We start from the raw sequence: 23,907 nt of genomic DNA, 5'->3' as shown, positions 1-23,907 counted from the left end.
AAAAAGACTGCATGACTCTTCAGATGCTGAAAAGGAGGAAGACAGGAACTGAAAGATGACAACATTTCTGGTTAGTCTAAGTGGAGGTGCTTTCAATAAGCTGAGGATCCCAGGAGGAGAAGGTTTTAAGGAGAAAATGATGCACTCTATTTTGAACATATTTTATTTGACATGCTCATGGGATGGCCACAGAGAGATGTCTAGGAGGCTTGGGAATGGAGGTTTACTCAAAGGAAGCACCTAGCAGGTAAAGTAAGTTTAGGAGGCACTGCTTGAAAATTGGTAAGCAAAACCTTGAAAGTAAATGTGAAGAGCAAATGTTAAAGAATGAGAATTAAATGGGTGCTCAGGACAGACTCCGTATAATTCCTTTGTTGTCCCAGAGTCCTCTAGCTGTGCAGCTCCAATTGGCTTTTACTTTTGCATCTGTAAAATTATCTGTAAAATTTTCTGAAGCAAAACCACCTTCCCCATCTTCTGACCTCTCTTCTAGGTCTTAACGCAATTTGTCTTGGAGTCTAATTAACTATGGATAAGCTTACCTTTTTTCTGTAGCTTTTACATTTCTAAGAGTGGAGGCTATTCTTATTCTGCTCTGCATGTGTCTCACATAGTAGCTGCTCAGTAAATGCTTGTGAAATTGATATGAACTGATCAGTTTTTAGCTGTGAAACTCTTTTAGATGGCAAACATTATATATGCATTATGCTGTGTAATTATCACAACAACACTGTAAGGTTTTTATTATTATCCTCATCCAACACATAAAGGAAACCGCAGTTTGGAGAGTGGAACAGGTCAACCAACCAATGACAACTAAAACCCACATTTGAACCCAGAATAATCTAATTCCAAAGCCCATGTTTATTCTACTGAATTCAACAGCACGGTGTCTTCTCATTTGCTTCTAAAAAAACCGTGAAGAGCTTACTGTCATCACTTATCACCAAGAGTGACCTACTAAATTGGGAAGGGAGGGGTGAGAATTGCCACATTTTTCAGAAAGATTGCTTCTCTTATCTTCATCACAAGAAATGAAAAGCCCTCTTTGCAGAGAGTTAAACCAATGCCCAACAAGGGCCATGGAGGTATCATAGCAAAGGGTTCCCATTCGGAAAATAACAGAATTCTCCAGTTCCTTGCCATTCCTGTTTCCTCACCTCGTGGAATTATGTGTCTTTGTGTTTGTGTTACCAGGTTTGCTGAAAAGCCCAGTGAACAAGACAGCCCTGACACTGATTGCTGTGAGCTCCTGCATCCTGGCCATGGTGTGTGGCAGCCAGATGTCCTGTCCACTCACTGTGAAGGTGACTCTGCATGTGCCTGAGCACTTCATTGCAGATGGTAAGAACCAAGCATTGGAGATGCCCCAACCCACTTGGCACCTTGCACCCCTGGCTGGCCAAGGGTTCCCAAGCATGGCCCATCCTTAGAATGATATATATTACAGGGGGAAATGAACAGCGAGAGACCTTGGAAGAGGACTTTATCATTTGAAGTCCTGGATTTATTGAATTGAATGAAAGGCTGCTTTTATCCTATGTGCAGGGATAAGGCCTGTTAAATAAAAGAAGGATTTAGCCGGGTTTGGTGGCTCAGCCTGTAATCCCGTGCCTTTGGGAGGCTGAGGTGAGTAGATTGGCTGAGCCCGCGGGTTCGAGACCCGCCTAGGCAGCGAGACCTCATCTCTACAATAAATCAAAAAATCATCTGGGCGTGGTAGCACATGCCTGTAATTCCAGCTACTTGGAAGGCTGAGGCAGAAGGGTCGCCGGAGCCCTTCAGGTCGAGGCTGCAGTGGCCGGGAGCAGCCACTGCACTCCAGTCTGGGCGACAGAGTAAGACTCCAACTCAAAAAAATAAACAAATAAACAAAAGAAGGATTTAAATGTGAGTGTGGAAAGATTGAACTACTTCAGAGAACCTACTGGTTCTTATCATGCTTATGGATCCATTCCAAACTAAAAACGCCCACCCCTTAAAGGGTATTTACTAATTTAAAACATATGACAGGGTAGATTGTATGAGCTTTGCTGGAATTTTCTGAATGCCCTGGGTAATATTCATATCTCATTCTCTGTGAATGTACTTTACAAGTATCTTATATTCTACCATTTACTTTTCACCCAATTAAATTGAATTAATGAGACACTGTTGTCACCGTAGTCACTAGCAAAGCATGGTCCAAAACACTGTTTAAGGTGCTTGATATCTATTGCTAAAGTGCCCTCCAGAAGTGCTGTCCCCATTTACATACTCTCGCAGGATTTGCTGGCGCCTGTTTCCCAGGCTTTTTTCCACATATGTCATTATTATCTCCAAATGTATTCAAGTTTACCATAAATACTAGCAGGGAGGTATATCTTAACTGTACAGCTTAAAACATTTTTAAAATTTTTATTTCTTTATATTTTATTTTATTTTAAAGATGTGGGGTACAATTCAGGGTTAGGTATATAAGTGTTCATTATGCAGGTACCCTTGTTGATGAGATGTGTCCCTCCCTCCCCTGGCAGTTTCCCACTACTGCCAACTTTTTCTTATAGTATTATGATAATTGTTCAATGTCTACTTATGAATAAGAACATGAGGTTCTCAGTTCTTTGTTAAAATTTTTATTTTTTATTTATTTATTTTTTGAGTTGGAGTCTCACTCTGTCACCCAGACTGGAGTGCAGCGGCACGTTCCTGGCCACCACAGTCTCGACCTGCTGGGCTCTGGCGATCCTTGCACCTCAGCCTTCCAAAGGAGCCGGAACTATAGGTGCATGCTACCATGCCCGGCTAATTTTTTGATTTATTGTAGAGATGAGGTCTCGCCAAGTTGCCCAGGCAGGTCTCGAACTCGCGGGCTCAGGCCATTCACTCATCTCGGCCTCCCTATGTGCTGTGATTACAGGCTGAGCCACCGAGCCCGGCCCAAAATTTTTATTTTTTTCTGAGACACTCACTCTGTCTCCTTGACTGGAATACAGTGACACCATCACAACTCACCACAGCCTTGACCTCTTGGGGTCATGCCATCCTTCTGCCTCAACCTCCAGAGCAGCTGGGTCTACAGGTGTGTACCAACATCTGGCTAATTTTTGTAATTTTTGTAGAGACATGGTCCCACCATGTTGCCCAGGTGAGTCTTGAACTCCTGGGCTCAAGCAATCTTCCCACCACAGCCTCCCTATGTGCTGTGATTATAGGCATGGGCCATCATGCCTGGCCTACATATTTTACACTTTTAAAATGTATACATGTGATGAGTTTGAAGATAAGTACATACTTATGAAACTTTCACCATAAACAATGCCATAAACATAATCATTACCTCTACAAGTTTCTTCTTGCCCTCCTTTTATGTGATATGGACATTTAATATAGAATTATATAGGAGCCTTCCCAGATCAAATCATAAAACATTCCCAGAACCTCACAAGGTTTCCTCACTGCCCCTTCCAGGTGATACTTTCCAGAGGTAATTCTGTCTTCTAGTATCATACTAGTACCGTTAATTTTTTAAAAATCTTTTACCATTGGATATATGTTGAATGGTTTTGCGATCCTTACCCTCTGTTTATCAACCTCATCTCAATGTAACTGAATTTTATCTCCAATTTGTACATGCCAGTGTTGAAAACTGAATACCATCTCTTCAGTATGTTCTGACCAGAGCAAAGTGACACTTTTATCCCCTTTCTCTGAAATCATAGATGCATCCTTGGATTGTTTTCACTTCACTATCAAGAACAAGTCCCTACTTGTTTTCACTTGGACTGCAAATAAGTCCATCATTTCTTATTTCATTTGCATTCTGTTGATGTTCAGACATACATACCTGGTTCATCCCTATCAAATCATATGTGCACATAAAACAGGTAAACATGTCTGAGAGATGAAGGGAAGTGGTGTAGGGAGGCAGAAAAAAAAATTTACAGAAGCAAGTAGACAAGTGGTTTCATGGATTGTAGAGACAGAAGAATTGACAGAACCTGGATGTGGCTGGAAAACAGGAATGGGGAAGTAAAATGATGAACACTGAGTTTGAGAAAACAGTAGGGTGCATTTTGATCACTATAGAATGCCCCTTGCCTTTTATCCCTCGCCTGTCACTACTCATTAACTATAGGCTATTAGACCTTAAGACATTTGAGTTCTAAATATTTATTTTCATACATATAGAGATGGGAATTTTAAGGGAATATCTTGTTCAAGGTCATGATGAAATAGTTTTATGGCTAACAGCACAGATTTTGGAGTAATACAATCATGAATTTAAATAGTTGTTCTGTTGTCTACTACTTCTGTAGCCAAGTGAGTGATTTATCCTCTCTGGGTCTTGTCTCTGCATCTATAAAATTAGGATAACAGTAGTACCTATCTCATAGAGGCTTTCTGAAGACTACAACTCCTACTACTTTTCCATGTTTGTCAAACTTTCAGATAGCATGGAGCTGTGAAATACCAAAAATCAAGGGTCATCAAAAGATAGCTCCAAATTATCTTGACGGTTTGAAAGAAGGAGCCAAAATGTGGTGAATTAAAACATACCCTTTCTCAGTGACCTCTATTCTGACCTCTATCGTAGATCTGAAAGCCCATGAGCTTGTCTGTTTCTTCTTTTACACTGGAATCTCCGTGAGGGCAGGAATTGTGTCTCTGGGAGAAATATTGTATCCTCAGTGACAAGTACAATGTGTGGTCCATAATGGATGTTCAATAAATTTGTGTTGAGTGAATGCCTGAATGAAAACAGAATTGCTAATGATTCTAATGACTTCTTCTACTAGAGCTCTATGGGCAAAGGCGTGGCTGAGAAAAAAAAGGTAGATAATGCATAGAAATCAAAGATGTTTTAAGTTATACCTGGAAATTGTTTCAATCAGGTATGGTAAGACACGCAGACACGGAAATGACAGTTGTGAAACAAGATGTTTTTATACTCACAGATTCCAGATACAGGATGCACAGTACAAGATGCAAGGCCAAATGGCAAACCAGGATCTGTTAGGAGGCAGAGGGAGTGAGTGGAGAGCATGGGCAAGAATCTGTATTGTGGTGGTTTCAGGGAAGAATGGGTGAGGCAAAGTAAGAAGGGTAGACAGGCTTAGATTGGCTAGTTGGATCTATTTTAACCGACTCTGGAATTTAGTGATTGTCCCTAATCACTCAACATCTTGCCTTGGGGTAATTAGGGAAGAGAAATATTGCATCCTGAAGTGTGAAATGCAGATAGAGGAGATTAAAGTATGAACTCTGAATTGGTTTATTTGCTTATGAAAGGCATGCTCCTGGCCAAATCGTTTATTTTCTCCAAGATTTGCGCAGCCCCTGGAGGGGAAGTCTTTCACTAGTTAGCAGGCTGTAGATGCTGTAGCATCAAGAATACAGAAAATGAACGGAATGGTGGCTCACGCCTGTAATCGCCAGTATTTAGGGAGGCTGAGTGGGATGATTGCTTGAGCCCAGGATTTTGAGAACAGCCTAGGCAACATGATGAGACCTTGTCTCTACAAAAATTCAAAAAATTAGCCAGGCATAGTGGCTGAGGCGAAAGAATCATCTGAGCCCAGGAAATCAAGGCTGTGGTGAGCCATGATAGTACCACTGAATAGAGTAAGACTATAGCTGAAACATAAAAAATAAAAAAAAATACAGAAATGAGAAAATGCAGTTAATACAGTAGAAAATTTGAAATAACTATGGAATGTACAAGTCCTTGAGACATGATGGAGCAAACTTGGCAGCCAACATTGGGAGGACCTTATCCACAGTTTTTCAGTCTACAGTCATAATGGAGACTCCTTTCATTACATGCTATGTCTTGCTTAGGAATGTGACTCCTTTCAGATGAGGTAGGTTTTGTTTTGGATCTTAGTTCCATTGCTTAGTTACTGTGAAACATAGAAGAGTGAAATAAGCTCCCTGAATTTCATTTTTCTCATCTGTAAAATGAGAATAATTTTGAGGAGACTGAATGGCATAATGTATATAAAGAGCCTAGGAAAGTATCTAAAACATTATGATTTTCAATAAATAGTAAATGTTATTATGCTTGTTCTTAAAACAATTTGTAAAGAAAGAGACTTCAGAAACTGGAACATGGCAGGACAAGAGTATATAGAAACCTAAAGAGAAGAATTTACCTATTCTCAGTGAAGTGAATGGAACAGAGAGTACATTTTATGCACCCCCCCCTCCCCAATGGAAGAGGCTTTCTGATTTGACAATATTACCACTTGGAGACTCTCAATCTTCGAGTGTGAGCAGGAATCCTGTGAGCAGCCAGTACTTGAAGTCAGGTGGATGACTGCCTGATCGTTCCAGGAAAGTGTACCTTCCCCAGCATAATCCTCGTGTCTCCTTGGCAGAAATGCTATAGACTTTGCTCACCTCATTCCTTTAGCAGCTCCCCAAAGTGATCTTTATTATCTTCATTTGATAGATGGGGAGATTGGAGCTTGAGGAGGAGTAGAATCCAGTCTTTTGTGGGGAGTAGAGAAGGATCTGACAAATGGATTTTTTATTTTTTTTTGAGTTGGAGTCTCACTCTGTCTCCCAGACTGGAGTGCAGTGACACGTTCCCGGCCACCACAGCCTCAACTTGCTGGGCTCCAGCGATCCTTCCATCGCAGCCTTCCAAATAGCCGGAACTACAGGCATGGGCTACCACACCTGGCTAGTTTTTGATTTATTGTAGAGACGAGGTCTCGCCAACCCACGGGCTCAGGCAATCCACTCGCCTTGGCCTCCCAAAGTGCTGGGATTACAGTCTGAGCCACCAAGCCTGACCTGGATTTTTATAAATTGTTCTAGTGGAGTTTTTAGCTCTGACTCCTGGAGACATGAAGATATCACATAAGGGAGCAAGAGGGAAAGCGGTGATGGGGCCTTTTTTCCCTAATGCTTGTTGTCACTTAGCATTGATATTTATAAATATATTGTGATCTAACATAAATATGGTAATGAATGCAGTTGGAAAAGTGTACAGTTCAATGATGTTTTACGTATATTTATACATAACATAAATATATGTAAGACTCCCTAAGACCTGGCTAAGTTAAAAACAAACAAACAAAATTATGATGAGGCTTGTCAGGCTGAGAGCTCCCAGCGTCAAATGTAAGGTGTTCCATTTGGGACCAGGTCTCCCAAGGACTGTGTCCAGGGCAGCTCTCATCCTTTCTCACCTTCCCTTCTCCAAGCTGTCAAGGTGCTAGCCCTTTCTCAGTAGAGAGAACTCTCAACCAGGCTTACGCATTGAGCTGTCCATGGTGCTGGAGCAATGATGGAACTGAGTAATGGGTCCCGTCTTTGGGAAGAAAATGAATTCTGCCCTTGTGCTACTGCATGGTTACACTAGATGCTTACTGCACATTATAGGAAAGAGGTCAGTATGACATAGCACTTATCCAGAGCCAAGCTGGCAAGAGCAATACACACTGACACAATTCCCATTCAAACCCTTGGCAAATCTCACCCCTTCTTTTGTTTGTGGTTCTTCAATGCCACTAGTGGCTTTTTGTCCCGCAAAGCATACATTGAAGAGATGGAACATGTTTGCATCTAAACTTGCTGAAGTTAGCATTGCTTTTCCAGTTGTGGTCTACAAATCATCTGCATTTATGTCATCTGGGCTGATAATTCCCAGAACTATTGAGTCAGATTCTCTGAGAGCAGAGCTCACATATTAATATTCTTTATGAGAACTTTAGGTGGTCAGTTATCAGAACTTTGAGGTCTATGTCAATATTTCAAAGGAAAGCAACAGTAAGTGTTACTTTCTCTTTCTTTCCTTCTTTCCTTCTTTCCTTCTTTCCTTCTTTCTTTCTTTCTTTCTTTCTTTCTTTCTTTCTTTCTTTCTTTCTTTCTTTCTTTTTTCTTTTTTCTTTTTTGACTAGGAGTCTCACTCTGTTGCCCAGGCTGGAGTGCAGTGGCACACTCACAGCTACCACAGCCTTGACCTGCTGGGTTCAGGCGATCCTTCCACCTCAGCCTTCCAAGTAGCTGGAACTACAGGCATGCACCACCACATCCAGATAAGTTTTTGATTTAGTGTAGAGACAAGATCTCACCAAGTTGCTAAGGCTGGTGTTGAACCCCTGGGAGGCAAGGCAATCTTCTCACCTCTGCCTCCCAAAGTGCTGGAATTACAGTTTGAGCCACCATACACTGCCTACTTTCACTTTTATCTAACACATGTGATCAGCCCCTGAGACCCCTTGGAATCCTCATAAGGATCTTTAGTAAGAATTCTTGGTTTCTTGCATCTTTGGCTTTAACAGTGCCCTATTAATGAAGCTTCCTCATAGCATAACTTAAGTGATTGCTAATAGTATTGAATACAGTGTGACTGGCCTACACTTAAGGTTTATAGCATACTATCCCTGATCACACAGGTTTGGGCTTCATCAAAATTGCTATGCAAGCTGGGCTTGGTGGCTCAGCCTATAATCCCACGCCTTTGGGAGGCTGAGGTGAGTGGATTGCCTGAGCCCGCGGGTTCGAGACCCGCCTGGGCAGCAAGACCTCATCTCTATAATAAATCAAAAAATCAGCCTGGCATGGTAGCACATACCTGTAATTCCAGCTACTTGGAAGGCTGAGGTGGAAGGATCGCCGGAGCCCAGCAGGTCAAGGCTGCAGTGGCCAGGAGCGGCCACTGCACTCCAGTCTGGGCGACAGAGTGAGACTCCAACTCAAAAAAAAAAAAAAATTGCTACGCAGATGGCATTATCAATAAATGATATTAGTTAACATTAAAAGGTTATCTTAACTGAGATGGTGGTTTATGCATCCCCTGAGACTCCCAATATATGTCAGTAGATAGCCACCTAGTAAGTGGTAAGCCAGTAGAAGAGATCACTTTTATTTTATTTTTATTTTTTTGAGTTGGAGTTTCACTCTGTCAGCCAGACTGAAGTGCAGTGACCGCTCCTGGCCACTGCAGCCTCGACCTGATGGGCTCCGGCGATCCTTCCGCCTCAGTCTTGCAAGTAGCTGGAACTACAGGTGTGCACTACCATGCCCAGCTAATTTTATTAGTTTATTATAGAGATGAGGTCTCACCAAGTTGCCCAGGCGTATCTCAAACCCACAGGCTCAGGCAATTCACTCACCTCGGCCTCCCAAAGCGCGGGATTACAGGCTGAGCCACCCAGCCCGGTGAAGAAATCACTTTTAAAGGAGTAAGTAGCCTAGGTTAAGTGAGTAAATTTGTTGCACTTTGGAATAGGCAGGTAACACTTCATTTAGAGTTTCTTTTCTAGAAACTGACATTGGAGGTAGTTCAAGTGAGAAGATTTAACAGACCAGACATTGCAAAAGCTTGTAGATAACTAATGACCTCTTCAGGAAAGGATGGAAGAGAATCATTCTATAAGAAGAGTTGAAGGGGCCGGCTCAGGGGCTCAGCCTGTAATCCCAGCACTTTGGGAGGCCGAGTGGATTGCCTGAGCCCGCGGGTTCAAGACCCACCTGGGCAACTTGGCAAGACCTTGTCTCTACAATAAATCAAAAACTAGCTGGGGGTGGCATGGCACACCTGTAGTTCCAGTTACTTGGAAGGCTCTGGCAGAAGGATCGCGGAGCCCAGCAGGTCGAGGCTGCAGTGGCCAGCAGCGTGCCACTGCACTCCAGTCTGGGTGACAGAGTGAGACTCTGGCTCAAAAAAAAAAAAAAAAGAAAAAGAAAAAGAAAAGAAAAAAAGAAGAGTTGAAGGAACCTAGACAGGATGGGAACTTAATATTAATGATGATATATGTTATATAGCTGCAGCTTACAAATACTTTAAATAAGGTCATTTATTCGATTCTGATAGCAAAGCTTTGTGGCAGAATTTAGCATTCTAATTTTGCATACATGAAAAGTAGGACTGAGAGATGTTAAGTGATTTGGTCAGGTTAACAAACTGATGAAATGATATGAAAGCCTAAGTCTATCTGAATCCCCAATCTAAAATTCTTCTATGCGCTAAGATTCTAGAGAAGAAACCATAATAATTATTTGTCTTGAAAAGAGGGCAGGCCAGTTCTGGGAGGCCTAAGGAAGCAAAACTAGAGCCCTGAGGGTAATGAGGGTGGTCAGGGATGGAAGAGAAAATCTTTGTATGGAAACGTCTTGCTCTACTATTGACTGTGTGACTTTGTGTGAGTTACTTAAACTTTCCAAGCTTCAGTTACATTATCTATAAATTGGGGGATAATAGCAGTACTTATCTCATAGAGTTATTGTGAAGTATAAATGAAATAATGTTCATAAAGCTTTTAGCTCAATACCTAAGACCTAGTAATGGCTCAATAAATTATATAAATGTTAGTAGTTGTGATAATATTTTCTTAATATTGGAAGGGGGTCATTGCAAGGTAATAAGTTCCCCATCATAGAGAATCTCCTGGGAATAGATGACCACATTTTTATGAAGCCATAGAAGAAAAGAGAAGGGATGCATTTAGCTTGCATATATAACATTTTGATTTGGAATTGTTGCATCAAAATATAAATTTTAAATCCAGTTAATTTTTTAGGACTTTCAGAATATGTTTGTTTTTTCTTTACTATTGAATCCCTGAGTGTCATTCATTCTTTACCTAGGCTCATAAATAAAGTGAGACTTAGAAATGTCTGAAAGACAGGGATGTTTCATGAATTCTTTACTTAGCTAAATACACACCACACCACACCCCCACACACACGCACACACACACAATGTTTTTATACTGATGTGACTGTTGTATCAAAACAACTATGCCAAAATTTCTTTTTATTCGGATTAATTTAAACTGTTTTTTTTTCTTTTCCTTTTATTTTTTAAAAATTATTTATTTATTTTTTATTATGAAGTTGTGGGGTACAGTTAAGGGTTAGGTATACAATTGCGTTTCATTCAGGCACCCTGTTGATATGGGGTGTTTCCCCGTTCCCAGACAGACATTTGCTACTGTTAATCCCATCTCCCTCCCCCCCACCATAGTTTCCCAGTACTGTCAGTCATTTTTGTATAGTATTGCATTGGATGTTTAAGGTCCATTATATGAGTGAGAACATGTGATACTCGGATCTTTGTTTCTGTGAGAGGTCACTCAGTATTATAGACTCTAGTTCCATCAAGATTGCTGCGAAATTCATGATTTTGTTCTTTTCTATGGCTGCGTAGTATTCCATCGTATATATGTACCACATTTTTTTAGTCCTCTTTTGACGGGCAACATGGCTGTTTCCAGGTTCTTGGTATTGTGAACAATGCTGTGATAAACATGCGTGTGCAGGTATCTTTTTTATAGAGTGATTTGTGTTCTTCAGGATATATTCCCAGTAGGGGGATTGCGGGGTCATAGAGGAGGTTGGTATTTAGAGCTTTTAGGAATCGCCACACTGCTTTCCACAGAGGTTGCACTAGTTTACACTCCCACCAACAGTGTAGAAGTGTTCCCTTTTCACCACACCCTTTCCAGCAGCTGTTATTTTTTGAGTTGTTGATAATTGCCATTCTGACTGGGGTTAGGTGGTATCTCAGTGTGGTTTTGATTTGCATCTCCCTGATGATTAGTGAGGTTGAACATTTCTTCATGTATTTGTTGGCTGCTCGGATGTCTTCCTTTGTGAAGTGTCTGTTCATATCTTTGGCCCATTTTATAATGGGGTTGTTTGTTTTTTTCTTTTCAGCACATTTTAGTTCCTTGTAGATTCAGGATGTTAATCCTTTGTCAGAACTGGTGTTGGCAAATATTTTTTCCCAGTCTGTAGGCTGTCTCCCTGCTCTCTTGATGGTTTCTTTGGCTTTGCAGGAGCTTGTCAGTTTAATAAGGTCCCACTTGTCTATCTTCTCTCTTATGAGCTGTGGGTTTTGGGTTTTCTTCAGGAATTGGATGCCAGTTCCGATTTCCATGAGGAATTTAAACTGTTAACATTAACTTTTGGATTGAACTAAGTTGGTAACCAAGTAACCAAGTCTTCTTTGCTCCCTGTGATTGTGGTATTTGGGGTCTGAGGATTCATTCCTCACCCATGAAATCATCAAATATAAATGCCCACACATTAGGATGCCTATTTCACTAATATGCCACACATGTGGCTGTTTTTGAGCACAAAATTGTGTACAATGAATCTTGCCTACATTTTTTGGCTTCCACATTTACCTCATGTCTTTCAGTTCAGGAAAGTGAGCTAATGTGTGGTTTTGTGACTTTAGTGAGGAATGAGGCTCATAATTGACTTTAGAGCTAGTTTGCAGTGATTTGAATACATGGGAGGAGTATTTTCAATTCTTAGAAGGGAAAATTATGTCCCAATGAAAGTGGCTGCTCAGTCACAAATGGCACAAATTTTTAAAAGCGTAGTTCCTTGGACATCCTGCTGTCTGGAATCCTCTCAAGCTTTGTTTTAAAATGCTCAGTGTTGACTGCAGATCTTGGAACACCATGGAATGTGTTCATTGGTGGAAGTGTTACATAATATGGCCTCTGCCTTTTTCTTCCCTAAACCTTGATGCTTTTTAGTCAAATAGACTTCTTTCCTTGTATCTGCCTCTCTCTATACCTTAGCTTATGATTACTCTCTACCATATATTTTCATATATTTCAATCCCTCCCATCTCTAAAGCATAGCTTAATTTTCTCCATCCTCTAGAAAATCTTCTTAACTGTGTCCTCAGTGATAAATAATCTCTCCTTTCTTGAACATTACATAGAAGCGTGTTTGTACATTTCTGATGACTTCAGAATCTACCACTCATCACTGTTATTCTCACGTATGTGTTATTGAACATTAAATCTAGCCTCCTTCTTATCTTTCCTAAACAACACAAAGTTAACTTTTACAATTAGAAAGATCAGTATGTTGCATTTTCTCATAAAGCTGTTCCATGTCTTCCTTTGTGCTTATAATAAAGACTGGAATTCTTAACATGGCCTTCACATCCTTGCAAGGTCAGGTTCCTGCCTGTCTTTCCAGTCTCACCTCACTTCACTCTCTCTATATTGGTTTCTTAAATTTATTTCCTGCCTTCTGCCTCAGGGCCTTTGTACATGTTGTTCTCTTTGCCTGAAACTGTCTCCTCACATCCCCATTTTCTCCCCTTTACCCTGTGGGATTAGCCTTCCTTTTTCATTCCCCAGCCTCTGTTAGATCCCTTTTACTAATCACTCTTCTTGAACCCTGCTCTTCTTCATTATTGCACTTATTTCCATTTGTAATTGTATGCTTATCTAGTTACTTTTCCTCTCTCACTAGGTTTCAAACTCCATAAAAATAGAGATCATATTCATTTTGCACGTTATATTCAGAACCTTGGACAGTGTCCAAAACCACAATTGATGCCCCCCAAAAGCATTCACTGAATTAAAACAAAAAGTGATTCAGTGGTTGGATTTAAATTTTCTCAAGGGCAAGGGCCATAGCTTATTAATGTTCTAACCTATTGTGATGCCTAACGGAGGTTCTGACTCAGTAGACATACGATAAATTGTGTGTGTAAAAGGAATGAAATAAGGGAGGACCAGCAAGTGGACCCAGATGCCCTAAGAAGATACATCCTAAAGAATACAGGAAGTCTGAGGTTACTTCATCTTCTGTGATTGACTTCACTCCCGAAGGATGTTGCTCCTATCTCCAAAGAAAAACTCCAATCAAACTCACATCACCCCCACAACACCAAAATGAAACAAGCTTTATCCCAGAGCCCAGAAAGAGAGGAAATATAAATTGAGCTGAGATTCAGAACACCCATGAGGGAGGTGGCAATGAAATACCAATAAACCATATTAATATGCTGAAATCAGGAAGAATAGCTTGAACTCCAACCTAGACTTAATAACTATACGTGAGACAGTGCAGGGAGAAGACAAGGCTAGGTTTCAGTCAGAATTAAAATGAGATCTATAATGAAATTGGTAATATAATTATAAACTGTGAGAACGTTTTTTTCCTTCTCCTTCTTCTTGTACTTAAGGGGCAACTTGCTCAGCAATGACTGGGAGCTGTGGATACCCCTAGAGTGGAATCCAACCCCTCCCAAATATCTTCATTAGGAAAGTCTAAAACCACAAAACTGAGGAAAGAAAAAAATGCTTTAAGCCATTTTCTGCCTTAAATAGTAACTGATCCCCAGGTTAAAAGTGACAAGGAACTTGGGGGGGGTAACAAACCCAGGAGACCCATTCTAAGTAGCAGAACATGTTCAAGCTTTTAAAGATATCACAACAGCCAGTGGGACTGGAATCTTTAATGACACTCTGGGCTAAGATGTTAGCTTGGCTTCCAACCAGAATGAATTGTTACTAATTTCCCTTCTTAACAAAAGAGATAACTAGGTTTGACGTCCAAAATTGGATACTAATTTCTGTGTTTTGATAGCAGATTGAGTCCAAAAATACATTCCCAGAAACTGGGGGCAGAGAGTTGTTGCAAGGAGTTGAGAAACTCAATTTTCTCTCATTAATAATTCCATTCTGTTGTTGTGAGCCGGCGACCACTTTGACTTTTAGACTGGAAATAAAAAAAAGAATTTGGAGTGGGAGCCTTGATGAGCTCAAGCACAAGTCTATAGAGTTAGATATTGGTCAATATTCATCATATTGGCTTGAGGGTTGCAAGTTGGTGTTGAATTGGGGCAGTAGGAGAGAGAAGGTGGTGTGGTAGAGAGATTAAGCTCATTGCTCTGTGACCTACGAAATACGGATTGTGGACCCAGTTCTTCTGCTTTCTAGTTTTGTGACCTCAGGTAAATTAATTCCCCTCCTGGAGCTCTAGTTTCCTCATCTAAAAACAATACTAATATTTCCTACATCAGGAGTGTTAATGGACTGATTAATTTAAAAGACTTTGCCAACTGTGTGAGTAGGTATTATTATGAGAACAGTGTGTTTTTCTCTTGCTGTTTATTTATAGCTTTATTATTTCTAAAGACAACCTAAGAGTTGGAATGGGGTGTTAGTGAGAAAGGCTAGGTAAGTAAAACCTACAATGTTAAGGAGGTTGGCCTCTTTGGGCCAGAAGGAAGAAGCTAAGCAGTTAGAAATACATTAATAACACCACTCTTTTATTTCTGTATAGTGTTTGTTTCTTTCTTTCCTTCCTCCCTCTTTTCCTCTCTTCTTTCCTCCTTCCCTTTCTATGGTCAACAAATATTACATGCCATACTTTCTATGGCATGTTCAGATAGTAAGGATGAAGAGATGGATAAAACACAACCTTTGGCCTTCTCCAGTGTAGTGGTGATGGGTGGTAGACACACCAAGCAAGTAAAAGATAAAATGCAGTGTGGCAAGAGTCATATGGGGTTGCCCTGGATGCTGAGGAGACACAGATGAGGGGCAGCCAAGTGCCCCAAGCTGGAGATGAGAAGAGGAAGAGGGTATCTAGAGAAGGTGCTACATGAGTTAGTCTCGAGCCATTGATATTTACCTGGAGGTAAGTAATAGATCTTGGCAGGCCTCCCAGAGAGAGGCATGGGCACTTTTCAATACATTCATATAGACTTTGCTTTTCAAACCTCCCAATAGTTGCAGTAACAACAAAAGTAATGATTGTATAGTATTTACAGAACAGCTGCTAAGTTCCAGGTCCTGTGTGAAGTACCTTACAAGGTATTACATCATCTCCTTCTGCTACCTCATGAAGTAGGTCCAATAGTTATCCTCATTTTAAATTTAAGGGATATGTAAAAATTCAAAGGTCATGTAAACCTAGGGACATTATAGGACTACCTCAATGTCACAAAGGCAGGAAGGAGTTGAGAAAAATCATTTCAAATTAGGATCTACGGAATGTGATAGAGAACTTGATGACTAAGATCAGGTCCCTCTTCTACCACAAATTCACCATGACTTTGGGCAGATCTCTCTTTCTCCAGGTCTTGGTTTGCTTGTAAAATGTGAGGGGGAACAAAATGTGACTTAAAATTCCTCTCTTCCCTAACATCAAAAAAGGAGAGGGAGAAATATCAGGGTTCAAAATCTCCCTTTACTTATCACATGACGTACATGATTCTTCATGCAGCCATCACATGGTGTCCCTGGTACTCTCTCTCTTCAGACTGGTTTGGGCCAATCTGCAGCCAGGCAGCCCCTTGAGCAAGGAGGTCGGGAGTAGAGACAGCTGAGCAAACTTTCCACAGCCCACAAGTTGCCATTTGAAGAAAGCTTAGAAGGATCACAGCCAAGCTTCTGCAGGGACTGCGGGCTCCCAAGGCTGCCTGGATGAAAAATAAAGTGGTGGGAAGCCCAGGACGTGGTGCAAAAGATACCTCCTCCTCTCAGCCCTAGCTGCCAGGGGACCTTGAACATCTCGGGTGCCAGCAAGAGTATAGGAGGGAGAGAATGCATTGTATTCAGAGGGGAATCAAGGAAGTGGGAGGAATAATTAAAACTTGTGTCTTCTTGCTTCCCTCTCCCCCAAGCCCTGATACTCAGCAAAGCCTTGCTATTTGGCTTTTCTCCCCAGCACGCCTCTGGATTATGTAAGCCAAATATATCTGCAGCTGTTCAGCTTTGGGTTTTCCGGAAGCTGTTGGCAACTTTCACAACTTCTGCTAATGGCTTGGGCTTCTCATTGTTGACTGGAGAGATCCTCAGGGCCTGAACCACCCCAGAACCTTCTGTTTATTCCTTCCCCTGCTTGAACCTTTGTTCTCATTTGAACTTTATCAGTGAGTCCACACCTTTGGACTTTGTGCTGACATTTGTTGAGTGCCTGCTTAAAGGCAGGACTCAGACTCTGGGACAAACTCAGACACAGTTGGCATTAAAGGTGGGTGAGTTGGGGAAAAGAATGTGAGATTTAGAATCAGAAATCTTCTGATTCAGATCTATACTACTTCACTTACTAACTATGGATCTTGGACAAGCCACCTTACTTTTCAGAAGGACCAATTTTGTCATCTATAAATGTATGTAACCCTTCTGGCTTATTTCTTAATCTGCAGGGTTGTGAGAATTAAATGAGACTATATTTGTAAAGTATTTCATAGAATGCTTGGCAAACAGAAAGCCCTTGGTGATATTAGTTTTTATTGGCATTATCATCATCACCATCACTCTCCTAGTCTGAATTGGGTCTCTCTGTTGAATGGTCCTAAACTTTTCCTTTTTTCACTCAGCTCATTTGCAGTTACTTCTTCAGTGTCTAATTTGGTTAAAAGTCTGAGCTGAAGAATCTCATTCCCTTGGTTCAATATGTGGCTCTGATATTTTGTAGCTTTGTGGCCTTGAGCTAGTTATTTAATCTTTCTAAACCTTTGTTTGCTGATCTGTGAAATGGGAAAAGTCATGGTAAACCACTTAAAGTGATAATGCTTGACACATCTTCAATACTCAGTTACAATAGCCTCTGCCAATGCTGCTTTAAGCCCTTTACAGGCAGATAGCATAGCTGTCTTGTTCCTATGTAATCCCTGTTCAATAAAGATTTGTTGACTCACTGACTACAACGTAAAAGGTGACATTGAAGTTGCCAAAGACGGAGGCAAGGAACCCATAAGATAATGTCTGAGGCAAGGGCGTTAGATATGAGAACAAAAAAGGGGAAAGAATTCCTGTAGAGCTGGAACAAGGAAATGTAGCAACCAATTGCAAGTAGAACATCAAGAAGGAGGAAGAGTCATAGATGATGTAGCATCTGCATCCTGAGATTCCTAATAGGCTGGTGACCCCAAACATCAACATAAGAAGCCCAAATGAAGAGGATGTGTGACAGAATATCTCCTTTGTGCAAAGCTGTTTGATTAGGTGGTAAAGAGCTTGAACACCAATGCCAGAGTACTTGGGTTCAAATCCTAACTTAAGCTTTATCTTCTCAAAAATAGAAGTGCTAATGCACCAAAAAGTAGGCTGTTCTTATGGGGAATTAAATGATTGTTAACTGCATGGGCCTGGTCAATGTTAAACACACTCAAAAACTAGCTAATGTTATGATTCTGCTCAAGCATCAGCATCCCAATGAGAGACCAAGAATCAGATGCTCACCTCTTGTCTATATTTGCAGAATAAAAAGACAGGGAAAAAAAATGCAAGCAACTTTGAAGAACATAGAGTATTTGGACCTCTAAAAATCCTGCCTGGATAAAAATTATTAGTAAGAGATGTCACTATGTTCTGTGAGCAAAATTAATTTGCCAAATCTTTGAAGGCTGCTGTCCTAAAGGTTTGAATCATTCGAATATTTCATGTGACATCTCACTACAGTATTCAGGCCAGACTGGACAATGGAGAGAGTGATCAGTCTGTGGCACCTACATGGGTGCTGACATGACCTGTGAGTGTGAAAGTTCTAGGGGTGGATATTCCTAGCAAAAGCTCAAATGTATCATTAACATGCTGGGCACAGGACCTGCTATGGAAGCAGATGCCTGAAAGGAGGTCCAGGGACCTGGTGATGGGAACTGGTGCCCTATTTGAAATATGGACTCAATTAAAAATGGCGACTTCCGACAACTCAAAAGAAAGGATGTGGGGTACAGTATGAGGGCACACTGTGGGCATATTGTTAAGTTGCTAGCTTGGCAATTTTTGAAACTGTAGAATATTAGAGCCAGAAACTATTTTCAGCCTTATCTTTGCCCACTCTCCTCCTCGGACATCTTGCTCTCCAACCAAATGAAATAGCTGTTTCCTGAAGGCCCAGACTCTCTTTTGTTCCCTTACAACATTCCTTTCCTTTTGTCTCTCTAGTCCACCTAGCTACTGCCTTCTAGTGCACTCAGCTCAGGTGTGATTATATGTAGAAAACATCCTCTGACTGTGCAGAGGAGGTGGGCAACTCTGCTCTGTGCTTCCAAAGCTTTCTATTTTACCTGTATCACAACGCTGATGATGTTCTATTATTCATGGGCTATCGAATTATCTCTTGACATACACTACTTTCAGGCAGGGATAATTTCTTCCACCTTTGTGACCTGCACATTTTGTTACAGTATCCAACTTAGATATGTATATTTAGATTAATTCCCTATTCAGGGCATTAAAAAAAAAACCCTCAAAAGCAAATCTGAGACATTTTATGTTGTTACTTTGTTTATGGGCCCTGCTCTTAAAATTGCTGGTTGCAATTTTATTTTGAAACCCAAAGTTGTCACATGATCTGACAGTGAGGTAGACTCTTGAAAACCAATCTTGTGCCCAGTAAGCATAAACTGAATTGTTCCCAAAGCTACATCAGGAACAGAATGGAATAGAGACATGAGAATTCTCACTGAGGTAGATCTCAAAAGATTCTTGGAAAAGTAGGGTTGAGCTGAGCATTAAAGAGCTTGGTTAAAGTCATCACCCACCTCAAATAATTCATTTGAGGATGGAATAAGACTGGTTTGTGCAAAAAGAGATTGGCCTCATCTTCTCCCTCTCTCCAGTCGACCTGCCACAATAGCCACCGGCAGCAACCAGTTCTACCCCTGCCCCAACTTCACACCCCCAATGAGATCCATCTAGGCAACAAGAACACACTTATGGCATATTGGGTACTCCAAACACAATATGAGGACAGCAAGTTGGCTTCAGGAGGCCTCTGGTCTTATTTCAGTCCACATCTTTCTTTTCTCCCAGGAACAACCTCACACTAGAATCCAACTCAACATAATATTAGATTCTTAGAAAAATAACAGCTAAAAGTCATCGTGTGCCAGGCAGTGTGCTAGGTGTTTGACCTACAATGTCTTATTTAAGCTTTACAGAACTTACTTACTCATTGAACAAATATTTATTTCCTTTTTCTTATATGTCATGGAGCAGTAGAGATGTTGTGCTGGAAAAGACAGACAGGATCCCTGCCTGCAGAGTGCTTTCATTCTCAGCAGGAGATGGACACTAAAGCAAATTAACAAAATAACAACGTAAGCAGTGGCAACATGAGGATAATCAAAATGGAGTAAAATAATTAAAGAGGAAAGTTGAGATGCCATGCTCAGGGAAGACTTCTCTGAAGAGATGGCATTTAAATGAAGGTATGAAGGGTATGAAAGAGGAAAGTGTGTTAAAACTACCTGAACACAGTCAGCATGAGGGATTGTAGAGGTGAGCAGAGAAGCACTCTCCCATGGAGTAGACATTCTTATTCCTTTACACGGGCAGGGAAACTGAGGAAAGTAGAGTAAAATAGAGCTCCGATCAGTGTTTTTTTGTTCAAGGATACTTACTGTCTGCTTCAACTTTGTGTATTTAGATTAAACTAGTTCTGCTCCTGACCAATTAATGCTTGTGAAAAGGTTTAAAAATCTTAGCCCTGGTCATTTATTCCCTTTATTTCTCCCCACCTCCCCTCATTTATTGTCCTTGGCTCTTTCCTGTATCTTCTTGCTTCCTGGCAGTTTGTGCTGTTTCTTCCATATCTGCCTCCATACTATCCTGAGAATCAGGGACAGATGGACCTCTAGGACCTGATTCTGAGCACTGAGTCTCAGATACAGCCCCATTGCCTACTCTCCCCCGACCCACCACAGCACTCCTACAACCAGTGCATTTAACTGTCCTGGTGCCCGGGCCCAACTCACAGCTGACAATCTTCATTAGGCCCATTACTTGAGGAGAATCATTTTACTAAGCAGCTTGTGTATTTGAAATTTTAAAGGACAAATACAGTGGGAAAGTAGGATTTCCAGCGGTGGGTGATAACTATTTTTTAGAGGAATTTGCCCCCTCTTCCCACTCACTGGTTTAGGTCTGATTTTCAAAATCAGTGTCCTTCTGTGTTGCCACAGAAGAAGCTACTTGGAGAATCTCAGGACACTTTCCCGTAATGGAAATGAGGAAGTTAAAAAGAAACACACTAGTAAATAATGGTCTTTTTTGCCCTGGGATACCGTTCATGATGATTTCTCAGAAGTGATCTTTAATTGTTTCATCTAAAGGGTATGGATCTTCTTTGCTCTGACTGTCTCCTCATAGAGGCTTGTGAATTGGATCTAGCTATTAGTAGCACTTACTAATTTCCTCTGAGTCTTGCTGGCTGAAGCACCAGGCTTGGAACAACTTTTAATTTTGTTTTTAATTAAATTTCAGTTGTTTCAAATCACTCACTTTTAATGTCATTTCTTTGCAGTCCTCAGAGGCAACAGGAGCTATGTGTTCTTGTTTATGCACACACACAATCTGATGTGTGTGTATCCATGGCATGGCTGAAGATTGACTCCTGGCTGAGGCCCAGAGCAGGAGCAGGCAATTAAGGAAGTAGAAATGAGTCAGAATGGGCTTTTGTTTACACAGCTATATTCAAAGCTAATATGTTGTTTAAGCAGGAGTCTCCATTATTGTTTGTTTGTGCCAAACTGTATTTGAACAAGGGAACAATCTTTTGTATATTACAAAAGGATTATCAAATATATGTAGGCAGGAATAGTATAAGAATAGCAAGAATAGTTAATATATTCAGCATTTATTATATGTCAGGTATTGTTTTAAGCTCTTTACATATATTACCTCGTTTACATTAAAAGTGAGTAATTTGAAACAAGGGAAATTTAATTTACATCTATTACCTCCCACATTCCTATGAGATTGTTATCACATCTTTATAGCTGAGGAACCAAGGCCCATTTAACTGGATCATTATCTCTTGGTTAGTTAGTGGCAGGACCAGAACATGAATACCTACTGCCTGACTCTGTATTTCTGCTCTTAAACACTACCATGGACTCTCTCAAAAACAGAAAGGCTTCATCATCTAAATGAATTTAACAACACAAGATAGCAAATGGACTCATTCTTTGAAAAACTGAACGGATGTTAGCTTTGTCTGGTCTTCTATATTGCCTCTCCTGTTGTGTAAACTGTGAGACTACACCATGGCGTTTGGTATGCATTCACAAAACCATAGTTTGGCTATTTAACTGTGCTCTTTCAAATACTTAGCACTCCAGAAAGGAAAATTAAATTTGAAAGCAAAGCATACCTCTAGATCAAATGTTCTAGGTATCCCCTAGTTTAGCTGGCATCATGTGCTAGGCTGTTAGTTCCAGCTGAAAAGAGAACTACAAACACACACACACACACACACACACCTCCTTGTTATATCTTCACAGCAGTTTATGCCTTTCTCCATAGCACTCGTTCATGTTTGTAATTGTGTAAGTATCAGCACATGTACTTGCTTAATGCTCATCTCCTCCCCAACATTGTAGACTCTTGATGGCCAAGTGCCATGTCTTGTTTAATCCTTACTGACTATTTAGCTTTTACAGCAAGGCCTGTCACATAAGTGGTGCTCAGCTCAGCTTGTAATCCCGCGCCTTGGGAGGCTGAGGTGAGTGGATTGCCTGAGTCCGCGGGTTCGAGATGCCTGGGCAACTTGGTGAGACCTCATCTCCACAATAAATCAAAAAATGAGCCGGGCGTCGTAGCACGCGCCTGTAGTTCCAGCTACTTGGAAGGCTGAGGCAGGAGGATGGCCGGAGCCCAGCAGGTCGAGGCTGCGGTGGCCAGGAGCATGCCACTGCACTCCAGTCTGGGTAACAGAGTGAGACCCCAACTCAAAAAAAAAAAAACTTTGAGATGTGAAACACAATAATCAACTGTCGAGAAGTAAATTGACAGTGGATGAAGCATAGAGCATGGAGTGTGGATGCCATTCCAGGTTTATAATTAAATAATTGTGTGTAACTTGAGTGAGATACTTCTACTGCCCTTGGTTTCTTCATCTGTAACACAGGAATGAAGTGGATCCCTAGAACATATAAACACATACAAAAGACAATGGAATTGGATATCAACCACTCTAATAAATACATGCTTTAACTTACTTCTTCCTGACAGTAACCTTCAGGTAGTTAACTGTTATTTTTTTCATTTTTTTTTTTTCAAATGAGAATACTATCTCATAAAGAGAGTAATAGGTTTGCCTCAGGCTACACAGCTATGACTTCAGAACCTCTAATATCTCTTGCTGTGAAGAGAAAGTAAGATATTCAATGTACAGTTGCTATGCAGTGTCTTAAATGCTAAACAAAAATTGACTATTATTAAGGCCTGTTAGTGGATCTCAGGTAAGGTCTGTGGTGAGGAAACCGTGTGGTTTGCTTCTTTTGTTTCCTTCTGATAACATCTAAGGCAGTATTCTCCAAATAACTGAAAGCATCATTTGCCACTATATCCTTTCATTCAGAATGCTTTACTGATTGCCTGCTAAGTGTCAAACCCTGTGCTAAGAGATGCCAATTTAAAGATGAATTAGCTACATATTCTTCTTCAGAAAGCTCACTGTCTTCCCAGGTAGATAAGACATCAGCATGCCCCAAACCTTGCATTACCTTAGTGGATGCTCAGTGAAGCATGTGCTACACTCAAATGCATCAGTGTTAACACTCAGGTAAGGAAAGACGTGTATGTATCAGGCCATCAGGACAGAGGAAGGATAGGCCACTTCCAGATGAGAGGACCAGGGAAGAAAGAGAAATGAATAAAACCTGGGATGATATATATGGTGAAAAGGACACTCCAAGATATGGTAACAAAGGCAAGAGGTGAGGCTATGAAGAACGTGTAAGAGGAAGGAAATGGCACCATTTAGTCAACTGCGACCTTTCTTGGACCAGTGCCTCACACTATTCCAAGGAGGTAAAACACATTCCTGGAAACTAGCCAGGAACAAAAAATAATAACAACAAAAAATGCATTTTGGGTCACCTATTATGTGCTTGGCTCAATACTACACTTTTACCTATATTCTACCCTTTATTCCTTCTCAAACCTTCTGAAGTTGTTGATATTATCTTTATCATGGTAATCATAGTAATAGCAGTAGTAATAGTATCATCATTAGTATTCTTATTACAAAAGTTATATAGGAAATAAATATTAAACGTGCCTTCCTTTATATTTCTAGTCCTAGTCTTCTGGGTCATTGACTCATTTGAAGTATATCCTCTAGAATTTTTGGTATATACACGCACACACACACACACACATACACACACACACACACACATACACACACACA

At 40.7% G+C, this 23,907-nt stretch overlaps 1 protein-coding gene across 1 annotated transcript in view; it reads left to right on the top strand.

Moving 5' to 3' along the window:
- Positions 1 to 1,201: 1,201 nt before the first annotated feature.
- Positions 1,202 to 23,907, top strand: part of LOC103273039 (astrotactin-2) — a 358,841-nt gene continuing 336,135 nt past the window's right edge. The window contains exon 1 of the mRNA XM_021718790.1: positions 1,202 to 1,344. Coding sequence (XP_021574465.1) covers positions 1,266 to 1,344 — 79 coding nt within the window. The 5' untranslated portion in view covers positions 1,202 to 1,265. The remainder of the gene's footprint in view (positions 1,345 to 23,907) is intronic.

The sequence above is a fragment of the Carlito syrichta genome, unplaced genomic scaffold (assembly GCF_000164805.1).
Source record: "Carlito syrichta isolate Samal-C Ts95f unplaced genomic scaffold, Tarsius_syrichta-2.0.1 Scaffold313459, whole genome shotgun sequence".
Lineage (NCBI taxonomy): Eukaryota > Metazoa > Chordata > Mammalia > Primates > Tarsiidae > Carlito > Carlito syrichta.
The sequence above is the reverse complement of the archived record's forward strand: the minus strand, read 5'-3'. Positions and strand labels throughout refer to the sequence as shown.